This window comes from Anomaloglossus baeobatrachus, chromosome 2 (assembly GCF_048569485.1).
Source record: "Anomaloglossus baeobatrachus isolate aAnoBae1 chromosome 2, aAnoBae1.hap1, whole genome shotgun sequence".
Classification (NCBI taxonomy): Eukaryota; Metazoa; Chordata; class Amphibia; order Anura; family Aromobatidae; genus Anomaloglossus; species Anomaloglossus baeobatrachus.
In genome coordinates, this window is record NC_134354.1 from 8,265,541 (window position 1) to 8,293,250 (window position 27,710).

General features: G+C 50.3%; 1 protein-coding gene across 1 annotated transcript in view; it reads left to right on the forward strand.

Moving 5' to 3' along the window:
* Positions 1–27,710, forward strand: part of LOC142280720 (3 beta-hydroxysteroid dehydrogenase/Delta 5-->4-isomerase-like) — a 35,681-nt gene that overhangs the window by 5,238 nt on the left and 2,733 nt on the right. The window contains exon 2 of the mRNA XM_075332775.1: positions 23,366–23,524. Coding sequence (XP_075188890.1) covers positions 23,366–23,524 — 159 coding nt within the window. The remainder of the gene's footprint in view (positions 1–23,365; positions 23,525–27,710) is intronic.

Here is a 27,710-nt window from a genome sequence, read left to right on the forward strand (position 1 = left end):
GAGCGTGAGTCTATAGAGGGGCTTATTACAGGGGGGTCCTCACCTGCGAGCGTGAGTCCATAGAGGGGCTTATTACAGGGGGTCCACACCTGCGAGCGTGAGTCTATAGAGGGGCTTATTACAGGGGGGTCCACACCTGCGAGCGTGAGTCTATAGAGGGGCTTATTACAGGGGGGTCCTCACCTGCGAGCGTGAGTCTATAGAGGGGCTTATTACAGGGGGTCCACACCTGCGAGCGTGAATCTATAGAGGGGCTTATTACAGGGGGGTCCTGACCTGCGAGCGTGAGTCTATAGAGGGGCTTATTACAGGGGGGTCCACACCTGCGAGCGTGAGTCTTTAGAGGGGCTTATTACAGGGGGGTCCACACCTGCGAGCGTGAGTCTATAGAGGGGCTTATTACAGGGGGGGGTCCACACCTGCGAGCGTGAGTCTATAGAGGGGCTTATTACAGGGGGTCCACACCTGCGAGCGTGAGTCTATAGAGGGGCTTATTACAGGGGGTCCTCACCTGCGAGCGTGAGTCCATAAAGGGGCTTATTACAGGGGGGTCCACACCTGCGAGCGTGAGTCTATAGAGGGGCTTATTGCAGGGGGTCTACACCTGCGAGCGTGAGTCTATAGAGGGGCTTATTACAGGGGGTCCTCACCTGCGAGCGTGAGTCTATAGAGGGGCTTATTACAGGGGGTCCACACCTGCGAGCGTGAGTCTATAGAGGCTTTTATTACAGGAGGGTCCTCACCTGCGAGCGTGAGTCTATAGAGGGGCTTATTACAGGGGGGTCCACACCTGCGAGCGTGAGTCCATAGAGGGGCTTATTACAGGGGGTCCTCACCTGCGAGCGTGAGTCTATAGAGGGGCTTATTACAGAGGGTCCACACCTGCGAGCGTGAGTCTATAGAGGCTCTTATTACAGGGGGGTCCTCACCTGCGAGCGTGAGTCTATAGAGGGGCTTATTACAGGGGGTCCTCACCTGCGAGCGTGAGTCTATAGAGGGGCTTATTACAGGGGGTCCACACCTGCGAGCGTGGGTCTATAGAGGGGCTTATTACAGGGGGGGTCCACACCTGCGAGCGTGAGTCTATAGAGGGGCTTATTACAGGGGGTCCACACCTGCGAGCGTGGGTCTATAGAGGGGCTTATTACAGGGGGGTCCACACCTGCGAGCGTGAGTCTTTAGAGGGGCTTATTACAGGGGGGGTCCACACCTGCGAGCGTGAGTCTATAGAGGGGCTTATTACAGGGGGTCCACACCTGCGAGCGTGAGTCTATAGAGGGGCTTATTACAGGGGGGTCCTCACCTGCGAGCGTGAGTCTATAGAGGGGCGTATTACAGGGGGGGTCCACACCTGCGAGCGTGAGTCTTTAGAGGGGCTTATTACAGGGGGGTCCACACCTGCGAGCGTGAGTCTATAGAGGGGCTTATTACAGGGGGTCCACACCTGCGAGCGTGAGTCTATAGAGGGGCTTATTACAGGGGGGTCCACACCTGCGAGCGTGAGTCTATAGAGGGGCTTATTACAGGGGGGTCCTCACCTGCGAGCGTGAGTCTATAGAGGGGGCTTATTACAGGGGGTCCACACCTGCGAGCGTGAGTCTATAGAGGGGCTTATTACAGGGGGGTCCACACCTGCGAGCGTAAGTCTATAGAGGGGCTTATTACAGGGGGTCCACACCTGCGAGCGTGAGTCTATAGAGGGGTTTATTACAGGGGGTCCACACCTGCGAGCGTGAGTCTATAGAGGGGCTTATTACAGGGGGGGTCCTCACCTGCGAGTGTGAGTCTATAGAGGGGCTTATTACAGGGGGTCCACACCTGCGAGCGTGAGTCTATAGAGGGGCTTATTACAGGGGGTCCACACCTGCGAGTGTGAGTCTATAGAGGGGCTTATTACAGGGGGTCCTCACCTGCGAGCGTGAGTCCATAGAGGGGCTTATTACAGGGGGGTCCTCTCCTGCGAGCGTGAGCCTATAGAGGGGCTTATTACAGGGGGTCCTCACCTGCGAGCGTGAGTCTATAGAGGGGCTTATTACAGGGGGTCCACACCTGCGAGCGTGAGTCTATAGAGGGGCTTATTACAGGGGGTCCTCACCTGCGAGCGTGAGTCCATAGAGGGGCTTATTACAGGGGGTCCACACCTGCGAGCGTGAGTCTATAGAGGGGATTATTACAGGGGGTCCTCACCTGCGAGCGTGAGTCCATAGAGGGGCTTATTACAGGGGGTCCTCACCTGCGAGCGTGAGTCTATAGAGGGGCTTATTACAAGGGGTCCACACCTGCGAGCGTGAGTCCATAGAGGGGCTTATTACAGGGGGTCCACACCTGCGAGCGTGAGTCCATAGAGGGGCTTATTACAGGGGGTCCACACCTGCGAGCGTGAGTCCATAGAGGGGCTCATTACAGGGGGTCCACACCTGCGAGTGTGAGTCTTTAGAGGGGCTTATTACAGGGGGTCCACACCTGCGAGCGTGAGTTTATAGAGGGGCTTATTACAGGGGGCTTCACACCTGCGAGCGTGAGTCCATAGAGGGGCTTATTACAGGGGGTCCACACCTGCGAGCGTGAGTTTATAGAGGGGCTTATTACAGGGGGTCCACACCTGCGAGCGTGAGTCTATAGAGGGGCTTATTACAGGGGGTCCACACCTGCGAGCGTGAGTCTATAGAGGGGCTTATTACAGGGGGGTCCTCACCTGCGAGCGTGAGTCCATAGAGGGGCTTATTACAGGGGGTCCACACCTGCGAGCGTGAGTCCATAGAGGGGCTTATTACAGGGGGGTCCACACCTGCGAGCGTGAGTCTATAGAGGGGCTTATTACAGGGGGTCCACACCTGCGAGCGTGAGTTTATAGAGGGGCTTATTACAGGGGGTCCACACCTGCGAGCGTGAGTCTATAGAGGGGCTTATTACAGGGGGGTCCTCACCTGCGAGCGTGAGTCTATAGAGGGGCTTATTACAGGGGGGTCCACACCTGCGAGCGTGAGTCTATAGAGGGGCTTATTACAGGGGGGTCCTGACCTGCGAGCGTGAGTCTATAGAGGGGCTTATTACAGGGGGGTCCACACCTGCGAGCGTGAGTCTATAGAGGGGCTTATTACAGGGGGGTCCACACCTGCGAGCGTGAGTCTATAGAGGGGGCTTATTACAGGGGGTCCACACCTGCGAGCGTGAGTCTATAGTGGGGCTTATTACAGGGGGTCCTCACCTGCGAGCGTGAGTCCATAAAGGGGCTTATTACAGGGGGGTCCACACCTGCGAGCGTGAGTCTATAGAGGGGCTTATTACAGGGGGGTCCTCACCTGCGAGCGTGAGTCTATAGAGGGGCTTATTACAGGGGGTCCACACCTGCGAGCGTGAGTCTATAGAGGCTCTTATTACAGGAGGGTCCTCACCTGCGAGCGTGAGTCTATAGAGGGGCTTATTACAGGGGGTCCACACCTGCGAGCGTGAGTCTATAGAGGGGCTTATTACAGGGGGTCCACACCTGCGAGCGTGAGTCCATAGAGGGGCTTATTACAGGGGGGTCCACACCTGCGAGCGTGAGTCTATAGAGGCTCTTATTACAGGGGGGTCCTCACCTGCAAGCGTGAGTCTATAGAGGGGCTTATTACAGGGGGTCCTCACCTGCGAGCGTGAGTCTATAGAGGGGCTTATTACAAGGGGTCCACACCTGCGAGCGTGAGTCCATAGAGGGGCTTATTACAGAGGGTCCACACCTGCGAGCTTGAGTCTATAGAGGGGCTTATTACAGGGGGTCCACACCTGCGAGTGTGAGTCCATAGAGGGGCTTATTACAGGGGGTCCACACCTGCGAGCGTGAGTCCATAGAGGGGCTCATTACAGGGGGTCCACACCTGCGAGTGTGAGTCTATAGAGGGGCTTATTACAGGGGGTCCACACCTGCGAGCGTGAGTTTATAGTGGGGCTTATTACAGGGGGCTTCACACCTGCGAGCGTGAGTCCATAGAGGGGCTTATTACAGAGGGTCCACACCTGCGACCGTGAGTCCATAGAGGGGCTTATTACAGGGGGTCCTCACCTGCGAGCGTGAGTCTATAGAGGGGCTTATTACAGGGGGTCCACACCTGCGAGCGTGAGTCTAAAGAGGGGCTTATTACAGGCGGTTCGTCCACACCTGCGAGCGTGAGTCCATAGAGGGGCTTATTACAGGGGGGTCCTCACCTGCGAGCGTGAGTCTATAGAGGGGCTTATTACAGGGGGGTCCTCACCTGCGAGTGTGAGTCCATAGAGGGGCTTATTACAGGGGGTCCACACCTGCGAGCGTGAGTCCATAGAGGGGCTTATTACAGGGGGGTCCTCACCTGCGAGCGGTGAGTCTATAGAGGGGCTTATTACAGGGGGGTCCTCACCTGCGAGCGTGAGTCTATAGAGGGGCTTATTACAGGGGGTCCACACCTGCGAGCGTGAGTCTATAGAGGGGCTTATTACAGGGGGTCCACACCTGCGAGCGTGAGTCTATAGAGGGGCTTATTACAGGGGGTCTCACCTGCGAGCGGGAGTCTATAGAGGGGCTTATTACAGGGGGTCCTCACCTGCGAGCGTGAGTCCATAGAGGGGCTTATTACAGGGGGTCCTCACCTGCGAGCGTGAGTCTATAGAGGGGCTTATTACAGGGGGGTCCACACCTTGCGAGCGTGAGTCCATAGAGGGGCTTATTACAGGGGGTCCACACCTGCGAGCGTGAGTCTATAGAGGGGCTTATTACAGGGGGTCCACACCTGCGAGCGTGAGTCTATAGAGGGGCTTATTACAGGGGGTCCTCACCTGCGAGTGTGAGTCTATAGAGGGGCTTATTACAGGGGGGGTCCTCACCTGCGAGCGTGAGTCTATAGAGGGGCTTATTACAGGGGGTCCACACCTGCGAGCGTGAGTCTTTAGAGGGGCTTATTACAGGGGGGGTCCACACCTGTGAGCGTGAGTCCATAGAGGGGCTTATTACAGGGGGGTCCACACCTGCGAGCGTGAGTCTATAGAGGGGCATATTACAGGGGGTCCTCACCTGCGAGCGTGGGTCTATAGAGGAGCTTCATACAGGGGGTCCTCACCTGCGAGCTTGAGTCTATAGAGGCTCTTATTACAGGGGGGTCCACACCTGCGAGCGTGAGTCCATAGAGGGGCTTATTACAGGGGGCTTCACCCTGCGAGCGTGAGTCTTTAGAGGGGCTTATTACAGGGGGCCTCACCTGCGAGCGTGGTCTATAGAGGGGCTTATTACAGGGGGTCCACACCTGCGAGCGTGAGTCCATAGAGGGGCTTATTACAGGGGGTCCTCACCTGCGAGCGTGAGTCTATAGAGGGGCTTATTACAGGGGGGTCCACACCTGCGAGCGTGAGTCTATAGAGGGGCTTATTACAGGGGGGTCCTCACCTGCGAGCGTGAGTCTATAGAGGGGCGTATTACAGGGGGTCCTCACCTGCGAGCGTGAGTCTGTAGAAAGGCTTATTACAGGGGGGTCCACACCTGCGAGCGTGAGTCCATAGAGGGGCTTATTACAGGGGGTCCACACCTGCGAGCGTGAGTCTATAGAGGGGCTTATTACAGGGGGTCCACACCTGCGAGCGTGAGTCTATAGAGGGGCTTATTACAGGGGGTCCACACCTGCGAGCGGTGAGTCCATAGAGGGGCTTATTACAGGGGGCTTCACCCTGCGAGCGTGAGTCTATAGAGGGGCTTATTACAGGGGGGTCCTCACCTGCGAGCGTGAGTCTATAAAGGGGCTTATTACAGGGGGTCCACACCTGAGAGCGTGAGTCCATAGAGGGGCTTATTACAGGGGTCCACACCTGCGAGCGTGAGTCCATAGAGGGGCTTATTACAGGGGGGTCCTCACCTGCGAGCGTGAGTCTATAGAGGGGCTTATTACAGGGGGTCCACACCTGCGAGCGTGAGTCTATAGAGGGGCTTATTACAGGGGGGGTCCACACCTGCGAGCGTGAGTCTATAGAGGGGCTTATTACAGGGGGTCCACACCTGCGAGCGTGAGTCCATAGAGGGGCTTATTACAGGGGGTCCACACCTGCGAGCGTGAGTCTATAGAGGGGCTTATTACAGGGGGGGTTCACACCTGCGAGCGTGAGTCCATAGAGGGGCTTATTACAAGGGGGGTCCTCACCTGCGAGCGTAAGTCTATAGAGGGGCTTATTACAGGGGGTCCACACCTGCGAGCGTGAGTCTATAGAGGGGCTTATTACAGGGAGGTCCTCACCTGCGAGCGTGAGTCTATAGAGGGGCTTATTACAGGGGGGTCCTCACCTGCGAGCGTGGGTCTATAGAGGGGCTTATTACAGGGGGGTCCACACCTGCGAGCGTGAGTCTATAGAGGGGCTTATTACAGGGGGTCCACACCTGCGAGCGTGGGTCTATAGAGGGGCTTATTACAGGGGGGTCCACACCTGCGAGCGTGAGTCTTTAGAGGGGCTTATTACAGGGGGGTCCACACCTGCGAGCGTGAGTCTATAGAGGGGCTTATTACAGGGGGGTCCTCACCTGCGAGCGTGAGTCTATAGAGGGGCGTATTACAGGGGGTCCACACCTGCGAGCGTGAGTCCATAGAGAGGCTTATTACAGGGGGTCCACACCTGCGAGCGTGAGTCTATAGAGGGGCTTATTACAGGGGGGTCCTCACCTGCGAGCGTGAGTCTATAGAGGGGCTTATTACAGGGGGTCCACACCTGCGAGCGTGAGTCCATAGAGGGGCTTATTACAGGGGGGTCCACACCTGCGAGCGTGAGTCCATAGAGGGGCTTATTACAGGGGGGTCCTCACCTGCGAGCGTGAGTCTATAGAGGGGCTTATTACAGGGGGGTCCACACCTGCGAGCGTGAGTCTATAGAGGGGCTTATTACAGGGGGGTCCTCACCTGCGAGCATGAGTCTATAGAGGGGCTTATTACAGGGGGTCCTCACCTGCGAGCGTCAGTCTATAGAGGGGCTTATTACAGGGGGGTCCTCACCTGCGAGCGTGAGTCTATAGAGGGGCTTCTTACAGGGGGTCCTCACCTGCGAGCTTGAGTCTATAGAGGGGCTTATTACAGGGGGTCCACACCTGCGAGCGTGAGTCCATAGAGGGGCTTATTACAGGGGGCTTCACCCTGCGAGCGTGAGTCTATAGAGGGGCTTATTACAGGGGGTCCTCACCTGCGAGCGTGAGTCTATAAAGGGGCTTATTACAGGGGGTCCACACCTGAGAGCGTGAGTCCATAGAGGGGCTTATTACAGGGGGTCCACAGCTGCGAGCGTGAGTCCATAGAGGGGCTTATTACAGGGGGGTCCTCACCTGCGAGCGTGAGTCTATAGAGGGGCTTATTACAGGGGGTCCTCACCTGCGAGCGTGAGTCTATAGAGGGGCTTATTACAGGGGGTCCACACCTGCGAGCGTGAGTCTATAGAGGGGCTTATTACAGGGGGGGTCCACACCTGCGAGCGTGAGTCTATAGAGGGGCTTATTACAGGGGGTCCACACCTGCGAGCGTGAGTCCATAGAGGGGCTTATTACAGGGGGTCCACACCTGCGAGCGTGAGTCTATAGAGGGGCTTATTACAGGGGGGGTCCACACCTGCGAGCATGAGTCTATAGAGGGGCTTATTACAGGGGGTCCACACCTGCGAGCGTGAGTCCATAGAGGGGCTTATTACAGGGGGTCCACACCTGCGAGCGTGAGTCTATAGAGGGGCTTATTACAGGGGGGTCCACACCTGCGAGCGTGAGTCTATAGAGGAGATACATGATAAGATCCTGTCTGCAGCCACCACTAGGGGGAGCTCCCTGTATACAGATACATGATAAGATCCTGTCTGCAGTCACCACTAGGGGGAGCTCCCTGTATACAGATACATGATAAGATCCTGTCTGCAGTCACCACTAGGGGGAGCTCCCTGTATACAGAGATACATGATAAGATCATGTCTGCAGTCACCACTAGGGGGAGCTACCTGTATACAGAGATACATGATAAGATCCTGTCTGCAGTCACCACTAGGGGGAGCTCCCTGTATACAGAGATACATGATAAGAGCCTGTCTGCAGCCACCACTAGGGGTAGCTACCTGTATACAGAGATACATAAGATCCTGTCTGCAGCCACCACTAGGGGGAGCTCCCTGTATACAGAGATACATGATAAGATCCTGTCTGCAGCCTCCACTAGGGGAGCTCCCTGTATACAGAGATACATGATAAGATCTGTCTGCAGCCACCACTAGGGGGAGCTCCCTGTATACAGAGATACATGATAAGATCCTGTCTGCAGCCACCACTAGGGGGAGCTCCCTGTATACAGAGATACATGATAAGATCCTGTCTGCAGCCACCACTAGGGGGAGCTCCCTGTATACAGAGATACATGATAAGATCCTGTCTGCAGCCACCACTAGGGGGAGCTCCCTGTATACAGAGATACATGATAAGATCTTGTCTGCAGCCACCACTAGGGGGAGCTCCCTGTATACAGAGATACATGATAAGATCTTGTCTGCAGCCACCGCTAGGGGGAGCTCCCTGTATACAGAGATACATGATAAGGTCCTGTCTGCAGCCACCACTAGGGGGAGCTCCCTGTATGTGTGTATATATATTTTAGGCATGGTGCTCTGTCCATTCTACGTATTATTTGTCCTGGCGGAGAGATGGTGATGGTGGGATATGGTGGGTTGTAGTATGTTCAGATGTTGGGAGTGTTAACTTGGGTGTACATTGTCCTGTTTGCAGGTTAATCACCCCCTTCAGTGCTTCTGTCCCTAGGTCTGGGGGAGGGGGCCTGGAATGCACCCAACCTCTCTGTTTACCTGGGGGATTAGTTAGTCTGTCTAAAAGCCCAGTCACACTAAACAACTTACCAGCGATCCCAACAACGATACAACCTGATAGGGATCGCTGGTAAGTTGCTAGGAGGTCGCTGGTGAGATGTCACACTAAGCGAGGCTCCAGCGATCCCACCAGCAACCTGACCTGGGAAGGATCGCTGGAGCGTCGCTACACGTGGAAGCGATGCTGCGCTTGGTAACTAAGGTAAATATCGGGTAACCAACCCGATATTTACCTTGGTTACCAGCGCACACCGCTTGGCGCTGGCTCCCTGCACACCTAGCCACAGTACACATGGGGTTAATTACCCGATGTGTACCCCAGCTACGTGTGCAGGGAGCCGGCACTGGCAGCTGAGAGCGGCGGACGCTGGTAACCAAGGTAAATATCGGGTAACCAAGGACAGGGCTTCTTGGTTACCCGATGTTTACCGTGGTTACCAGCGTCCGCAGAAGCCGGCTCCTGCTGCCTGCACATTCAGTTGTTGCTCTGTCGCTGTCACACACAGCGATGTGCGCTTCACAGCGGGACAGCAACAACTAAAAAATGGCCCAGGACATTCAGCAACAACCAACGACCTCACAGCAGGGGCCAGGACATTCAGCAACAACCGGCGACCTCACAGCAGGGGCCAGGACATTCAGTAACAACCGGCGACCTCACAGCAGGGGCCGGGACATTCAGCAACAACCAACGACCTCACAGCAGGGGCCAGGACATTCAGCAACAACCGGCGACCTCACAGCAGGGGCCGAGACATTCAGCAACAACCGGCGACCTCACAGCAGGGGCCAGGACATTCAGCAACAACCGGCGACCTCACAGCAGGGGCCGAGACATTCAGCAACAACCGGCGACCTCACAGCAGAGGCCAGGACATTCAGCAACAACCAGCGACCTCACAGCAGGGGCCGGGACATTCAGCAACAACCAACGACCTCACAGCAGGGGCCAGGACATTCAGCAACAACCAACGACCTCACAGCAGGGGCCAGGACATTCAGCAACAACCGGCGACCTCACAGCAGGGGCCGAGACATTCAGCAACAACCAGCGACCTCACAGCATGGGCCAGGACATTCAGCAACAACCAACGACCTCACAGCAGGGGCCGGGACATTCAGCAACAACTGGCGACCTCACAGCAGGGGCCAGGACATTCAGGAACAACCAGCGACCTCACAGCAGGGGCCGGGACATTCAGCAACAACCAACGACCTCACAGCAGGGGCCAGGACATTCAGCAACAACCGGCGACCTCACAGCAGGGGCCGAGACATTCAGCAACAACCAGCGACCTCACAGCATGGGCCAGGACATTCAGCAACAACCAACGACCTCACAGCAGGGGCCGGGACATTCAGCAACAACTGGCGACCTCACAGCAGGGGCCGGGTCATTGCTGGATGTCACACACAGCAACATCGCTAGCAAGTTGTGCCTCAGCAGTGATGTTGCTTAGTGTGACGTGGCCTTTAGGCCCGGTTCACACGAATGTGTCTACGGTACGTGCTAGGTCCGTTCCCGCATATACCGGAGACACGGGCACACGTATACCCATAAAAATCACTCGGTTTATGTGCACGCACGTGTGCATCCATTGGCCCGTGCCTCCGTGTGGAGCACTCTTGAGCCCGTGTGGCCATACGGCGCATGTCCATTTTTCTCCGGCAGCACGGGTGTCACACGGCCCGCACATGTACCACACGGATGTAGTGTGGATGTGGTCCCACGTGACACGCGCCGGAGAAACACACGTGTCATTGTAAAAATAAAAAAACACATACCTCCACCATACCTGCAGTCTCTGCAGCGGCTGTCACCTTTGAACAATGCATCTTCTTCACTGGGGGCCGGAAGCAGCGTCAGCGGGGCGTGGCCTGTGCAGGACACTGTCATTCAGCACCGCAGACAGTTCCGGAAGCAGCAGGTAAGGCGGGGCTTTCCGTTCTCCGTGTGTTATTACGTATCACACACGGAGAACACGCATGTGCCACAAACACGGCACATGGGGAGCAAACCACCCCTTTAATACATCCGTGAAAAAACGGTTTGTTTTTTTCACGTGCGTGTGAAGGGGGCCTTAGGACAAGAGTGAAGGAGTAAGATTGATAGAAGCTGATGTGTCGCCTGGGGACCAGGGGGTACTCAGATCCGGGCCACGGGGTCACTCCTGTGGGTATCACGGTAGTGTGACCCGGTCTGTGATCCCAGGCTCCACAGTAAAGGGGGGTTTGTTAAGGGAGATTGTCCGTGACGCCACCCACGGTTGTGGTGATTGTGGACACCACCGCTGCTTTTTATGGGGATCCCGGGAGCGGTGACAGGGAGCAGCTTGGTTGTTATTTCTCCCCTCCGTGGGTAGGGGTTAGTTGTCCCGGGGCCCGGTGATGGGGTAAGCAGGGAGCAGGGCGCAGTGCTGCGGTGCGGTGCCTGAGGGCACGGGCGTACTCACAAGTAGTTCACACAGAGTCACTGGTAACTAGGAATTGCCGGTGTCCGCAGCCTTCGGTACGGGGGTATTAGTGTCCCACACACGGTGCAGCAGCCCTTGTTGTTCTTTCCCTGCAGCCAGGTGCCTTTCTCTCCATTCTCTTCCTCCTCTCCTCAGCCGGGAACGGGGAATCCACTCCCCTGCAGTGATCCGGGTCACCCAGGTACCGGGGGGCCACTACCCTGCCCGGCTACCTCTGGCCCCTTCCTCACTCACAGCCTGTCCCGGCCCTCTCGGAGCACGCTCCACTATCAGCCTGGGAGCTACAACTCCAGACTCCTCTTCTGTCTGCCTCTCCAAACACTCTGCTCCAGCCCCTCCCCTCTGCTCTGCTTTTCTCCTACCCTGGGGGATGTGGTTTGTCCTGCTGCACCGGTGTGAGATCAGATTACCAAGGAGGATTAACTCTTTCTGTGACAACCTGGCTTTGCCAGGGCGTCACACACCCCCTTGGTAAAACACGGCCCGTCCTCGGGCCGTCTGGCCACCAACATTTATTAAAACTGGAAAAATCAACACATTACAATCATACATCTTCCCACATCGGGAGGTACGTTTTCTAAAACTTTAAACCGTTCTGCCACCCCACACCTGCGGAGCAGATGGCCTCCTCCTGAACTTGAGGGCGTTCAACAGGGGTGACAGTCCATAAAACAGTCAACTTTTTAACTTGTGGGTAGCCGTCCATGCTCCACTACCGCTGCCACCACTCCCAGTACGGGGCACGGGTTCTGTGCTCTGCCTCCTGCTCCGAAGCCAGGCCCACTTGGATGCCCTCGGCGCCGGCTACAACCGGCCTCGCTAACTGCCGAGGGCCCCATCTCTCACGGGCCTGCTCCTCCTCTCTGCAGGTGCACTCCGGCTGCTCCACAGCCGTGACTGGGTACCTGGGAGCGGCTGGCGCCACATCTGGGGCAGACTTCCAATCGGGTGCCACCTCCGTTGCGGCCGGGCGGACTGCCGGAGCCGGGTAAGATGTCATTGGGGTTGCGGCTACTGCTTGTCCAGGAACGGAATTAGGCAAAGTCCTGGCGTCCCTGCCTTTACAGTCCTGGTCACATGAACTGCGGTTCCTTCCTCCTGCTCCCCCTTGGTACTCGGGAGCAGTCCTTCCAGCAACTTTTAAAGTTTTCCTTTCGCTTCCGGTCCTCCGGAGCTTCACTTCCGCCCGCGTTCTCAGGGGACGGAGCCTCTTTTTCGCGCCCACCGCTTGGGGAAGAAGGCGCTGGGCGGGAGATTTTCACGCCCAAAATGGCGGCAAGGATGGCGACTTTCAAAATTTTTGCAGCGGATCACCGCTGACAGTCCAGAATAAGGCGCACTTCCTCCAGGTAACTGGATGGGTTCGATCCTGTTCGTGACGCTAAATGTGTCTCCCGGGGACCAGGGGGTACTCAGATCCGTGCCACGGGGTCACTCCTGTGGGTATCACGGTAGTGTGACCCGGTCTGTGATCCCAGGCTCCACAGTAAAAGGGGGTTTGTTAAGGGAGATTGTCCGTGACGCCACCCACGGTTGTGGTGATTGTGACACCACCGCTGCTCTTTATGGGGATCCTGGGAGCGGTGACAGGGAGCAGCTTGGTTGTTATTTCTCCCCTCCGTGGGTAGGGGTTGGTTGTCCCGGGGCCCGGTGATGAGGTAAGCAGGGAGCAGGGCGCAGTGCTGCGGTGCGGTGCCTGAGGGCACGGGCGTACTCACAAGTAGTTCACACAGAGTCACTGGTAACTAGGAATTGCTGGTGTCCGCAGCCTTCGGTACGGGGGTGTTAGTGTCCCACACACGGTGCAGCAGCTCCTGTTGTTCTTTCCCTGCAGCCAGGTGCCTTTCTCTCCACTCTCTTCCTCCTCTCCTCAGCCGGGAACGGGGAATCCACTCCCCTGCAGTGATCCGGGTCACCCAGGTACCGGGGGGCCACTACCCTGCCCGGCTACCTCTGGCCCCTTCCTCACTACAGCCTGTCCCGGCCCTTTCGGAGCACGCTTCACTATCAGCCTGGGAGCTACAACTCCAGACTCCTCTTCTGTCTGTCTCTCCACACACTCTGCTCCAGCCCCTCCCCTCTGCTCTGCTTTTCTCTTACCCTGAGGGATGTGGTTTGTCCTGCTGCACCGGTGTGAGATCAGGTTACCAAGGAGGATTAACTCTTTCTGTGACAACCTGCTTTGCCAGGGCGTCACACTGACACTCCACAGAGATTGAGAAACCCCGATGTCCCTGGAGAAGGACTGCTGCAGGAGTTTGACTGATCCCCGGGACATTGAAGCCATTACTGGACTATTTTTACCCTATGTTATGGACCATTTCATTTGCTTGGAATATATATTCTTGGATTGTACCGCCATCTCTCGCTCTGGTGATTGTGTGATATGGGAGAAGGACCCCGTCACAACTAGTGGCAGCGGTGGGATCAACAGAGCACAGCCTAATGGAGATCCACCCACAGAGTGAGTACAGAAACTGGACCGCATCCAGTCTACAGGAGAGAGCCAGAGATCTGGGCCCGAGCTACCAGGGACTGAGTAAAGAGGCCTTAATTGATCTACTGGTGGGTGCGAGCCAGTCACCTCCTCCCAGATGTCTGACGGACAAGCACTGGGGACGGGGATCCCTGCCCCATAAAGCCAGTGGTTGGTGTGGTGTGAAGAAGAGATGGCGGTTCTGGGCCCCGGTGTATCTCAGGAGTATAAGGAGGAGGCTGCTCGCCGAGCACAGAGGAGACAAGAAGCAATGGAATCCGGCAGAGGGAGTAATGTGAGTGTAAACCCAGCGATCCGGGAGCCTGTACGGATCACCCGGGCGGACTTCAAGCCATTTGATGAGGCTTCTGGAGATGTGGAAGGGTTCTTCAAGGACTATGAGCAGCGGTGTGCGGTGATGGAGGTTCCCCACTCTGGCTGGAGGCGTTTGTTAGTGGGACTCCTGAACGGAGCCTGGCGGAGGCTTATTGCACCATTAACTCACAGCAGAACCGGGATTACAACATTGTAAAACGGACTATCCTGGATTACCATCACCCCAGACTCACATAGGGCACAGCTCCGAGACCTCCCATGCACCACGGGGGGATCGTTTAGGATGTATGCCCATAAGATGCCCCAGGCATGTCGGAGATGGCTGGAAGCGGAAGACGCCTTCACTGTGGAGACGTTATACAGGTATTTCTTATAGAACAATTTCTGTACAAGTGTCCCTCAGAAATACGGGAATGGGTCAGAGAGCGCACGCCGTGCACCTTGTATAGAGCTGCAGCCCTGGCTGATGAGGCCCTTACTATACGACCACAATGGAGGGGGCTTCTGGACAATAAGACACAGCCTGCTCCTGCCCCCCGGCCCTCTCCTGGTATATCTTCCCCTCCAACCAGCCACAGGCTGGTGACAACCACGGCTCACAATCCTGGACCCCAACAGTTCCGACCACGCCCTGGGGGAATCACAGAGAGATGTTATGGGAGCGGGCAACCTGGGCACCTGCAATCCAGTTGTCCCGCAAGGACTCGGAGGGAGCCCCACGCACCTCCACCTCGTCCGGTCCATTTTGTGCATTCCATCCCACCTGAGGAAGAGGTACCACCACCTCCACCGGAGTGTACCGCTGACCCTGTTGGAGTGTACCGCTGACCCTGTTGGAGTGTACCGCTGACCTCTGCACCATAGATGCCCCTGTTGGAGTGTATGGCCTCCGGCCTTGTAACCAGGTTCTCCTCCTGCCTTCTCCAGAATGCACAGTGGAAGGAGTACGACGCAGAGGAGATGTTATGAACATGGGCAACCTGGGCACCTGTGATCGGGTTGTCCTGCAAGGAGTCAGAGGAAGCCCCATGCACCTCCACCTCGTCCGGGGCATCTTGTGCAGTCCATCCATCCAGCCTGAAGAAGAGCTATCTTGACTGGAGTGGACCGCCGACCCCTGCACCATAGATATGTCCTCTGGAGTGTACGGCCGCTGGCCTTGGTCCCCAAGCTACCCAGGACAATGGCAACGCCCCCTGCAGGATGTCTTAATCGATGGGTACAAAGTGTCGGGATTTAGAGAAATAGGGGCTTTCCTGACTATCACTGACCCTCGTGTAGTTCGACCCGAGGCAATCACCAGAGCCCTGGAATCCCCATTGTCCTGGCAGGAGGGACTTGCGAATATATTCCGCGAGCTTCTGTGCGCTTGGATTATGGTTATGGGGAAAAATTGTGCTGGATTGGAGTTCTGGGAGGAATGCCGATATCCTCCTGGGAAACGACATTGGAGCGTTACAATGCCGATTTGTGGGTGCAGGAAACACAGTTTGCGTGAAGGAGGACACAAAGGGAAGCTTGTCCTTACAATGTTACTGCCATACAAGGGACTATCCACAGCTGAGCAACATGGACTTAAGTGAGGTGGCCAGAAGTCTGTGTAGACCTCATGACGTACTCATTTATTAATAAGGAGGGAGAGGTTGTGACGGTGGGATATGATGGGCTGTAGTATGTTCAGGTGTTGGGAGTATTACCTTGTGTGTACATTGTCCTGTCTGCAGGTTAATCACCCACTGCTGAGCTTCTGTCCATAGGTCTGGAGGAGGGGGGCCCGGAACCCACCCAACCGCTCTGCTTACCTGGAGGATTATTCAGTCTGGCTGAGAAGGACAAGCGAGAAGGAGTAAGATTTATCCTCTGTGGGAGAAGCTGAGGCTGCAGCCCGCTCCTCAGAGAGACCTTGAGAAACCCTGACTTTCCTGGAAAAGGACTGCTGGAGGATTGTGACTCATCCAGGACATTTATCCCATTACTGGATGATTTTACCCTCCGTGTGGTGGATTATGTTATGGACCTTCTGATTTGCTTGGAATAAAGTTTTTTTTGATTGTTCACTCATCTCTCGGTCTGTTCATTGTGTGATCTCAGAGAAGAACCCCGTGACAAGGGGTGTTTAATACTATGTGGGGGTGCATAATACTATGTGGGGGTGCATAATGCTATGTGGGTGTGGATAATACTATCCACTATGTGGGGGGTACAAATTCAGCATAAAAATTACCTTTATTCCTAAACTTGTAGGAGCAAATATCTCACTCCAAAGGCACAAGTTAGGTACTGAAAGCCATCACTGTAAGAGGTGATAACACCCTGGTCATGTGGGCTAGCCCAAATAGGCAAGCGCATACAGTGAGGCCACTAGAATAACAAACACATGAAAAAAAACTAAACATACATAAAGGAAAGAAGTATTGCTTGTAGGCAAAGGACAGTGGTCCAATTGACAAAAAAACGCAATATACAAAATAATACCTAAAAAAGCAATAACGTTACAATGCACTTCATTCGCTGACAATGGTCAGTCATATAAACAGACGAAATGCAAACAATTTCTAGGTATTAAGAAAGGAATGGTCTCACCCAATCCCTTTTGATGGAGGGACACGGAGTCTCTAGATCCTGAGTAGTGGATATGTCCGCCATATACTGGCCCTACTACCTACCGGATACAAAATAACAAAAGACTGCTGCCCCAGACTTCCGTCCTAACAAGGACGGACCACAACTAGGTCTCAAGCTGGACCCCTATGCTGACCCTGATGACATCCCGGCGTCCCGACGCGTTTCGTCACTAAGACTCCTCAGGGGACATGATCGTCTTCAGTCAGGTCCTTACTGCCAGCCCTCACCAAACCATAGTGTCAAAGGTTCTGGCGTGGTCAAAGATGGGGTCATTTAAACCTGTGAGTGATGTCATTGCTCCAATCAGAAGCCACATTCCACCTGATGTTTAATTAATCAAAATCAAGTGGATATCCTCATATGGGTTTGGATTAATCAGTGTAAAACACACCCCTACCTGGGTGTATAGCTGCAACAGGTGTAGACTCAGGGGTCCTCCCCGCATCTCCTCCAATCATACGTATATTTACACAATGCCAGGAAGCACACCACATGTGCGCCGGCATCATGGGGGAGGGGGGCCTCCTCACAGAGCAGGTGTTACCTCACATCCGGCCAGGGACGCCCATCCAGTATGCACCAGCACCAGAGGGGAGGAACTTCCTCTCTGCTCGGATGCGAGTCCATTTCCGGCCGGGGAGGCACATGTCGTGTGCACCAGCATCAGAGCGGAACTACCTCTCTCCTCGGATGAAAATACACATCCAACCGGGAACGCACATCTCGTGTGCACCCTTCTCAGGAGGGAGGGACCTCCTATGGACCGTAGTCACATGATCGGGAAATTCCCGCATCACTTCCGGTCCCCGATGTCAAACATTACACCACACAGTCCACTTCCGGCCGGGGACGCACATGTCGTATGCACCAGCATCAGGGCGGACCCAACTCTCTCCTCGGATGAAAATACACATCCGACCGGGGAGGCACATCTCGTGTGCGCCCTTCTCAGGAGGGAGTGACTTCCTGTGGGCAGTAGTCACATGATCGGGAGATTCCCGCATCACTTCCGGTCCCCGATGTCAATCATTACACCACACGGAGCGGCTCCCATATGCAAAGACAATAGGGGAGGTTTTGCTTGTAGGCAAAGGACAGTGGTCCAATTGACAAAAAAACGCAATATACAAAATAATACCTAAAAAAGCAATAACGTTACAATGCACTCCATTCGCTGACAATGGTCAGTCATATAAACAGACGAAATGCAAACAATTTCTAGGTATTAAGAAAGGAATGGTCTCACCCAATCCCTTTTGATGGAGGGACACGGAGTCTCTAGATCCTGAGTAGTGGATATGTCCGCCATATACTGGCCCTACTACCTACCGGATACAAAATAACAAAAGACTGCTGCCCCAGACTTCCGTCCTAACAAGGACGGACCACAACTAGGTCTCAAGCTGGACCCCTATGCTGACCCTGATGACATCCCGGCGTCCCGACGCGTTTCGTCACTAAGACTCCTCAGGGGACATGATCGTCTTCAGTCAGGTCCTTACTGCCAGCCCTCACCAAACCAGTGGCTAGACACGTCATCGAAAAACATGGCGGAGATGCCAGTGTCCTGAGGTTCACTGGAATTGACAAAGTCCTGAGACCTAAGAGAGGGGGGGACTGGGATAGATTCATCCTGCAAAGGGAGACAAAATGGATCTTCCAGCTAGAAACCCTCTCTCCCAAAGGCCTAAATGAGCAGCTACTATTCAACAGCTTTATTTAGTTTCCTATGGAGAGTTTTTCGCTGCCACTTATTTCTTTCTTACCTTCACCTTGGAAATGGGGCAGGAAATCCATTCTTGCCTTCCTTATTTTTTATCTTAAATTATCACAAACATCGTATATGTACCTGTCAAATCAGCTGCATGCATTTGTGATAATATAACAACACCTTGTGGATTTGTATTTTCTAATGGAATGGATTTTATTAGTGTAATGTTATGGTGAAGAGCTTCAGGTATCGGAGAAATCCCTTAAACATGCCTATATGAAGTTTGGTGATTTGTTCGATGAGGCCTATTGGCTGTATGTTTCTGAGCAATACTCTGCCCCTTGTTGTTGTTATGTATGGGGGTGGGAGGTAATGCATGTTTTGGCACATATACGCCGACTGGACCGTATCCCCATGGAGAGGGGGCGGTCCTCTTATCTCCATATCGGACTTTAGAGTGGGTGTGAATACGTGGTATAGCCCTACGCCCCTCACTGATGACATGTTTACGCATAATGAAGCACCTCCCCTATTGTCTTTGCATATGGGAGCCGCTCCGTGTGGTGTAATGATTGACATCGGGGACCGGAAGTGATGCGGGAATCTCCCGATCATGTGACTACTGCCCACAGGAAGTCACTCCCTCCTGAGAAGGGCGCACACGAGATGTGCCTCCCCGGTCGGATGTGTATTTTCATCCGAGGAGAGAGTTGGGTCCGCCCTGATGCTGGTGCATACGACATGTGCGTCCCCGGCCGGAAGTGGACTGTGTGGTGTAATGTTTGACATCGGGGACCGGAAGTGATGCGGGAATTTCCCGATCATGTGACTACGGTCCATAGGAGGTCCCTCCCTCCTGAGAAGGGTGCACACGAGATGTGCGTTCCCGGTTGGATGTGTATTTTCATCCGAGGAGAGAGGTAGTTCCGCTCTGATGCTGGTGCACACGACATGTGCCTCCCCGGCCGGAAATGGACTCGCATCCGAGCAGAGAGGAAGTTCCTCCCCTCTGGTGCTGGTGCATACTGGATGGGCGTCCCTGGCCGGATGTGAGGTAACACCTGCTCTGTGAGGAGGCCCCCCTCCCCCATGATGCCGGCGCACATGTGGTGTGCTTCCTGGCATTGTGTAAATATACGTATGATTGGAGGAGATGCGGGGAGGACCCCTGAGTCTACACCTGTTGCAGCTATACACCCAGGTAGGGGTGTGTTTTACACTGATTAATCCAAACCCATATGAGGATATCCACTTGATTTTGATTAATTAAACATCAGGTGGAATGTGGCTTCTGATTGGAGCAATGACATCACTCACAGGTTTAAATGACCCCATCTTTGACCACGCCAGAACCTTTGACACTATGGTTTGGTGAGGGCTGGCAGTAAGGACCTGACTGAAGACGATCATGTCCCCTGAGGAGTCTTAGTGACGAAACGCGTCGGGACGCCGGGATGTCATCAGGGTCAGCATAGGGGTCCAGCTTGAGACCTAGTTGTGGTCCGTCCTTGTTAGGACGGAAGTCTGGGGCAGCAGTCTTTTGTTATTTTGTATCCGGTAGGTAGTAGGGCCAGTATATGGCGGACATATCCACTACTCAGGATCTAGAGACTCCGTGTCCCTCCATCAAAAGGGATTGGGTGAGACCATTCCTTTCTTAATACCTAGAAATTGTTTGCATTTCGTCTGTTTATATGACTGACCATTGTCAGCGAATGAAGTGCATTGTAACGTTATTGCTTTTTTAGGTATTATTTTGTATATTGCGTTTTTTTGTCAATTGGACCACTGTCCTTTGCCTACAAGCAATACTTCTTTCCTTTATGTATGTTTAGTTTTTTTTCATGTGTTTGTTATTCTAGTGGCCTCACTGTATGCGCTTGCCTATTTGGGCTAGCCCACATGACCAGGGTGTTATCACCTCTTACAGTGATGGCTTTCAGTACCTAACTTGTGCCTTTGGAGTGAGATATTTGCTCCTACAAGTTTAGGAATAAAGGTAATTTTTATGCTGAATTTGTACCCTAATTATAATTGGATTGCTATTTTACTATGTGGGGGGTGCATAATACTATGTGGGGGGTGCATAATGCTATGTGGGGGGTGCATAATGCTATGTGGGGGTGCATAATGCTATGTGGGTGTGGATAATACTATCCACTATGTGGGGGGTGCATAATACTATGTGGGGGGTGCATAATACTATGTGGGGGGTGCATAATGCTATGTGGGGGTGCATAATGCTATGTGGGTGTGGATAATACTATCCACTATGTGGGGGGTGCATAATACTATGTGGGGGGTGCATAATGCTATGTGGGGGTTGCATAATACTATGTGGGGGGTGCATAATACTATGGGAGGGGTGTATACTTCTATGTAGGGGTGTAGAATACTGTGTGGGTTGTATAATACCATATGGGGCTGTATAATACTATGTGGGGTGCATAATACTATGTGGGAAGAATAATAATACTACGTGGGGGGTGCATAATACTATGTGGGGGTGCATAATGCTATGTGGGTGTGGATAATACTATCCACTGTGGGGGGTGCATAATACTATGTGGGGGGTGCATAATACTATGTGGGGGGTGCATAATACTATGTGGGGGGTGCATAATACTATGTGGGGGGTGTATAATACTATGTGGGGGGTGTATAATACTATGTGGGGGGTGTATAATACTATGTGGGGGGTGCATAATACTATGGGAGGGGTGTATAATACTATGGGAGGGGTGTATACTTCTATGTAGGTGTGAGGAAAATCCTGGGATATGAAGAGGAATTATGATTTCCAGTCATAATCGCTCTCATCACTCCATGGCAGTGCCCCCTCCCTTCTTGTTCTCAATGTCCAGCATCTGGGAAGGTGTCACATCCCAGCAACACATCCCATGGCCATCTCCTGTGATATGGAGATTAGATGATCTGGGACCAGTGGACACAGGATGACTCCCTGCCGTCACCCTGTAGCAGGGGCTGCTATCTAATTAGCAAGCTTGGAAGTATCCAGACAGAATGACTGCAGTAAAATATGGTTAATATCTCGTGAGCCATATTTCCCATAAAAATGGCAGGCATAAAAATGGTGTCTCTGCATGCGGACGATGCTGGCACACCCTTTTTATGGGAGTGGGAGCTTGGGAAGTACCCCAGGTGTGATATCAGCCAATGGGGAACTAGTAGACAAGTCATGAGTCCTCTCGTTCTGTAGCTAAATTCATAACTGTCACAATGAGAGCGTTGGCGTCCGCCTACGACGCTCCCAGGCAAAGTTATGGCCCATATCCCCTGTTGTGAATATTATCCATAACTCCAGCCAGGGGTGGAGCAGTGCTCCCTCTGAGGTCACTAAGGTAGGAGGGGACCTGGATTTGCCCAGGTTGATGACCCCAATTTGGCCATTTTCCAGTGTTCTTTTGCTCGGGGGTCTGGTCAGGGAAGACCTGTGAGGGAGATCCTGGAAACCTGGTCCACGGCGCCCCCCTGTGGCCAGACGCACAAGGTAACTGCTGGAACTGTGTATGCCTGTTTGTAACCCATGCTTTGATTGTAACTGTACTCTGACCTATGTATATTCTGTAGATTCCCTATTGTATATATTGTAGTTTCTAGTGTGGCTTTAGGCTGATTAAAATATATAATTAATCTTGGGCTGTTGTTATCTCGATCTTGAATCCCACGTCTGTGTGTTCGGCTAATAGTTACCGTGAAGCGGTTGGTGGCAGCGAGTGTGTGCCAAGGATCATTGTGAGGCGGCCAGTGAGAGGCGAGGAGGTTCTTATATATTCCGTCCGCGGAGGTCGGGGGAATATATACCCTACTCTCACCGGGGACCCTTCAATCATCGGCACAGGAGAATAGCGACCTCCTTGCTTATTTTCGGGCAATTCCATAATTGGCCTGACTATAAGAGGGGCGCTAGAGAGCGCGTCACGTGCTCTGTCTGTCGGTTGGGAGGTATAAAGGAGGGGTGACTCCTGCTTGTTACCCCCCGATCGTGACATTGGTGGCCAGAACGGGGGATTTCTGAGTGACCCTCCCTGGTAGTTCGTGACAGTAGGGGTGTAGAATACTGTGTGGGTTGTATAATACCATATGGGGCTGCATAATACTATGTGGGGTGCATAATACTATGTGGGAAGAAGAATAATACTACGTGGGGGGTGTATAATACTATGTGGGGGTGTATAATGCAATGTGGGGCAGCATAATACTATGTGGAGGTGTAATTATGCTATGTGGGGCTGCATAATGCTATGTGGGGCTGCATAATGCTACGTGGGGCTGCATAACACTATGTGGAGGAGAGGAAGGTAGGGACTCCGCACCAATGCCAGGATTGAAAAATATATCCAAGGAGGTATAAAACGTAGAAACCTTTATTCAATCATTTAAAATATCAGTGATTCCATAAAAAGTCATGGCTTGACGCGTTTCGGACGGTAAAAGTATGAATAAGTCCTTAATCATAAGCTTATGGCTGCAATGGAGGGGAATCTGGGGCTTCAGTAGGAGGAGAGTGACTGTGTTAGGGCAGTAAAGGTGGGATATGCTCCTTTGTGACTCCGACGAATATTATTATTTTAGGGGGGGGCAGTTAGAGATTCTGCTCCGGGGGCTATGATTTGTCTGTACCCCCTGATAGTAGTACGGGGGGATGTGAATGTTTCGTTGTTGTCCTAACTATATATTAAAAATAAAATTATTATAGAAAAAACTCTGCGATTATTAACCATAAACGAGATAAAAACGACATGAAAATGTAATTGCTGAGTAATCTCCGGGCAGACGCCTCCGTGTCCTGCACCCAGCGCAGACGCCTCCGTGTCCTGCACCAGCGCAGTCTGCAGCGTCCGCTCCGCACAGGCCCTGATGGACACAGCATTGCATCTTCTGTATCCTCAGGATTCCAGAGGAAGGTGAAGCTTCTAGAAGGAGACGTCCGGGACACAGAATTCCTCACAAGAGCCTGCCGAGGAGTGGACCTGGTCATCCACACAGCGGCCATCATAGACCCCACCGGACACATCAGCCAGGAGACCATGATGTCCATCAACCTCCACGGTGAGACCAGAGCATGGGGCAACATGGGGAGTGTACAGGAGCCGGAGACACCGGCCGATAGCAGGGGACACCGAATAATGCACAATCATCACAGGGTACACGAAAAATCCCACCATAAAGGTGAAGTCTTATAATGTGCAGGAATAAAACTACTATAATACCGCCCCTATATACAGGAATATAACTACTATAATACTGCTCCTATGTACAAGAACATAACTACTATAATACTGCCCCCTATGTACAAGAATATAACTACTATAATACTGCTCCCTATGTACAAGAATATAACTACTATAATACTGCTTATATATACAAGAATATAACTACTATAATACTGCTTATATATACAAGAATATAACTACTATAATACTGCCCCTATATACAAGAATATAACTACTATAATACTGCCCCTATATACAAGAATATAACTACTATAATACTGTCCCTATGTACAAGAATATAACTACTATAATACTGCTCCTATGTACAAGAATATAACTTCTATATTACTGCCCCCTATGTACAAGAATATAACTACTATAATACTGCTCCTATGTACAAGAATATAACTACTATATTACTGCTCCCTATGTACAAGAATATATCTACTATAATACTGCCCCTATATACAAGAATATAACTACTATAATACTGCCCCTATATACAAGAATATAACTACTATAATACTTCCCCTATATACAAGAATATAACTACTATAATACTGCCCCTATGTACAGGAATATATCTACTATAATACTGCCCCTATATACAAGAATAGAACTACTATAATACTGCCCCTATATACAAGAATATAACTACTATAATACTGCCCCTATGCACAAGAATATAACTACTATAATACTGCCCCTATGTACAGGAATATATCTACTATAATACTGCCCCTATATACAAGAATATAACTACTATAATACTGCCCCCTATGTACAAAAATAGAACTACTATAATACTGCCCCTATGTACAGGAATATATCTACTATAATACTGCTCCTATGTACAAGAATATAACTACTATAATACTGCCCCTATGTACAAGAATAGAACTACTATAATACTGCCCCTATGTACAGGAATATATCTACTATAATACTGCCCCTATATACAAGAATATAACTACTATAATACTGCCCCCTATGTACAAGAATATAACTACTATAATACTGCCCCTATATACAAGAATATAACTACTATAATACTGCCCCTATGTACAAGAATAGAACTACTATAATACTGCCCCTATGTACAAGAATATACTGCTATAATACTGCCCCTATGTACAAGAATATAACTACTATAATACTGCCCCTATGTACAGGAATATATCTACTATAATACTGCCCCACTATGTACAAGAATATAACTACTATAATACTGCCCCTATGTACAAGAATATAACTACTATAATACTGCCCCCTATATACAAGAATATAACTACTATAATACTGCCCCTATGTACAAGAATATAACTGCTATAATACTGCCCCTATATACAAGAATATAACTACTATAATACTGCCCCCTATATACAAGAATAGAACTACTATAATACTGCCCCTATGTACAAGAATATACTGCTATAATACTGCCCCTATGTACAAGAATATAACTACTATAATACTGCCCCTATGTACAGGAATATATCTACTATAATACTGCCCCACTATGTACAAGAATATAACTACTATAATACTGCCCCTATGTACAAGAATATAACTACTATAATACTGCCCCTATGTACAAGAATATAACTACTATAATACTGCCCCTATGTACAAGAATATAACTACTATAATACTGCCCCTATGTACAAGAATATAACTACTATAATACTGCCCCTATGTACAAGAATATAACTACTATAATACTGCTCCTATGTACAGGAATATAACTACAATAATACTGCCCCTATGTACAAGAATGTAACTACTATAATACTGCTCCTATGTACAAGAATATAACTACTATAATACTGCCTCCTATGTACAAGAATATACCTACTATAACACTGCCCCCTATATACAAGAATATAACTACTATAATACTGTCCCTATGTACAAGAATATAACTACTATAATACTGCCTCCTATGTACAAGAATATACCTACTATAACACTGCCCCCTATATACAAGAATATAACTGCTATAATACTGCCCCTATATACAAGAATATAACTACTATAATACTGCCCCCTATATACAAGAATATAACTACTATAATACTGCCCCTATGTAAAAGAATATAACTACTATAATACTGCCCCCTATGTACAAGAATATAACTACTATTATACCGCCCCTATGTACAAGAATATAACTACTATAATACCGCCCCTATGTACAAGAATATAACTACTATAATACTGCCCCTATGTACAAGAATATAACTACTATAATACTGCCCCCTATATACAAGAATATAACTACTATAATACTGCCCCCTATATACAAGAATATAACTACTATAATACTGCCCCTATGTACAAGAATATAACTACTATAATACTGCCCCCTATATACAAGAATATAACTACTATAATACTGCCCCTATGTACAAGAATATAACTACTATAATACTGCCCCTATGTACAAGAATATAACTACTATAATACTGCCCCTATATACAAGAATATAACTACTATAATACTGCCCCCTATATACAAGAATATAACTACTATAATACTGTCCCTATGTAAAAGAATATAACTACTATAATACTGCCCCTATGTAAAAGAATATAACTACTATAATACTGCCCCTATGTAAAAGAATATAACTACTATAATACTGCCCCTATGTAAAAGAATATAACTACTATAATACTGCCCCTATATACAAGAATATAATTACTATAATACTGCCCCTATGTACAAGAATATCACTACTATAATACCGCCCCTATGTACAAGAATATAAGTAGTATAATACTGCTCCCTATGTACAAGAATATAGCTACTATAATACTGCCCCCTATGTACAAGAATATAACTACTATAATACTGCTCCTATGTACAGGAATATAACTACTATAACACTGCTCCTATATACAAGAATATAACTACTATAATACTGCCCCTATGTACAAGAATATAACTACTATAATACTGCCCCTATATACAAGAATATAACTACTATAATACTGCCCCCTATATACAAGAATATAACTACTATAATACTGCCCCTATGTACAAGAATATAACTACTATAATACCGCCCCTATGTACAAGAATATAACTACTATAATACTGCCCCTATATACAAGAATATAACTACTATAATACTGCCCCCTATATACAAGAATATAACTACTATAATACTGCCCCTATGTACAAGAATATAACTACTATAATACTGCCCCTATATACAAGAATATAACTACTATAATACTGCCCCTATATACAAGAATATAACTACTATAATACTGCCCCTATATACAAGAATATAACTACTATAATACTGCCCCTATGTACAAGAATATAACTACTATAATACTGCCCCTATATACAAGAATATAACTACTATAATACTGCCCCTATGTACAAGAATATAACTACTATAATACTGCCCCTATGTAAAAGAATATAACTACTATAATACTGCCCCTATGTACAAGAATATAACTACTATAATACTGCCCCTATGTACAAGAATATAACTACTATAATACTGCCCCTATGTAAAAGAATATAACTACTATAATATTGCCCCTATGTACAAGAATATAACTACTATAATAGTGCCCCTATGTACAAGAATATAACTACTATAATACTGCCCCTATATACAAGAATATAACTACTATAATACTGCCCCTATATACAAGAATATAACTACTATAATACTGCCCCTATGTAAAAGAATATAACTACTATAATATTGCCCCTATGTACAAGAATATAACTACTATAATAGTGCCCCTATGTACAAGAATATAACTACTATAATACTGCCCCTATATACAAGAATATAACTACTATAATACTGCCCCTATGTAAAAGAATATAACTACTATAATACTGCCCCTATGTAAAAGAATATAACTACTATAATACTGCTGCTATGTACAGGAATATAACTACTATAATACTGCCCCTATATACAAGAATATAACTACTATAATACTGCCCCCTATATACAAGAATATAACTACTATAATACTGCCCCCTAT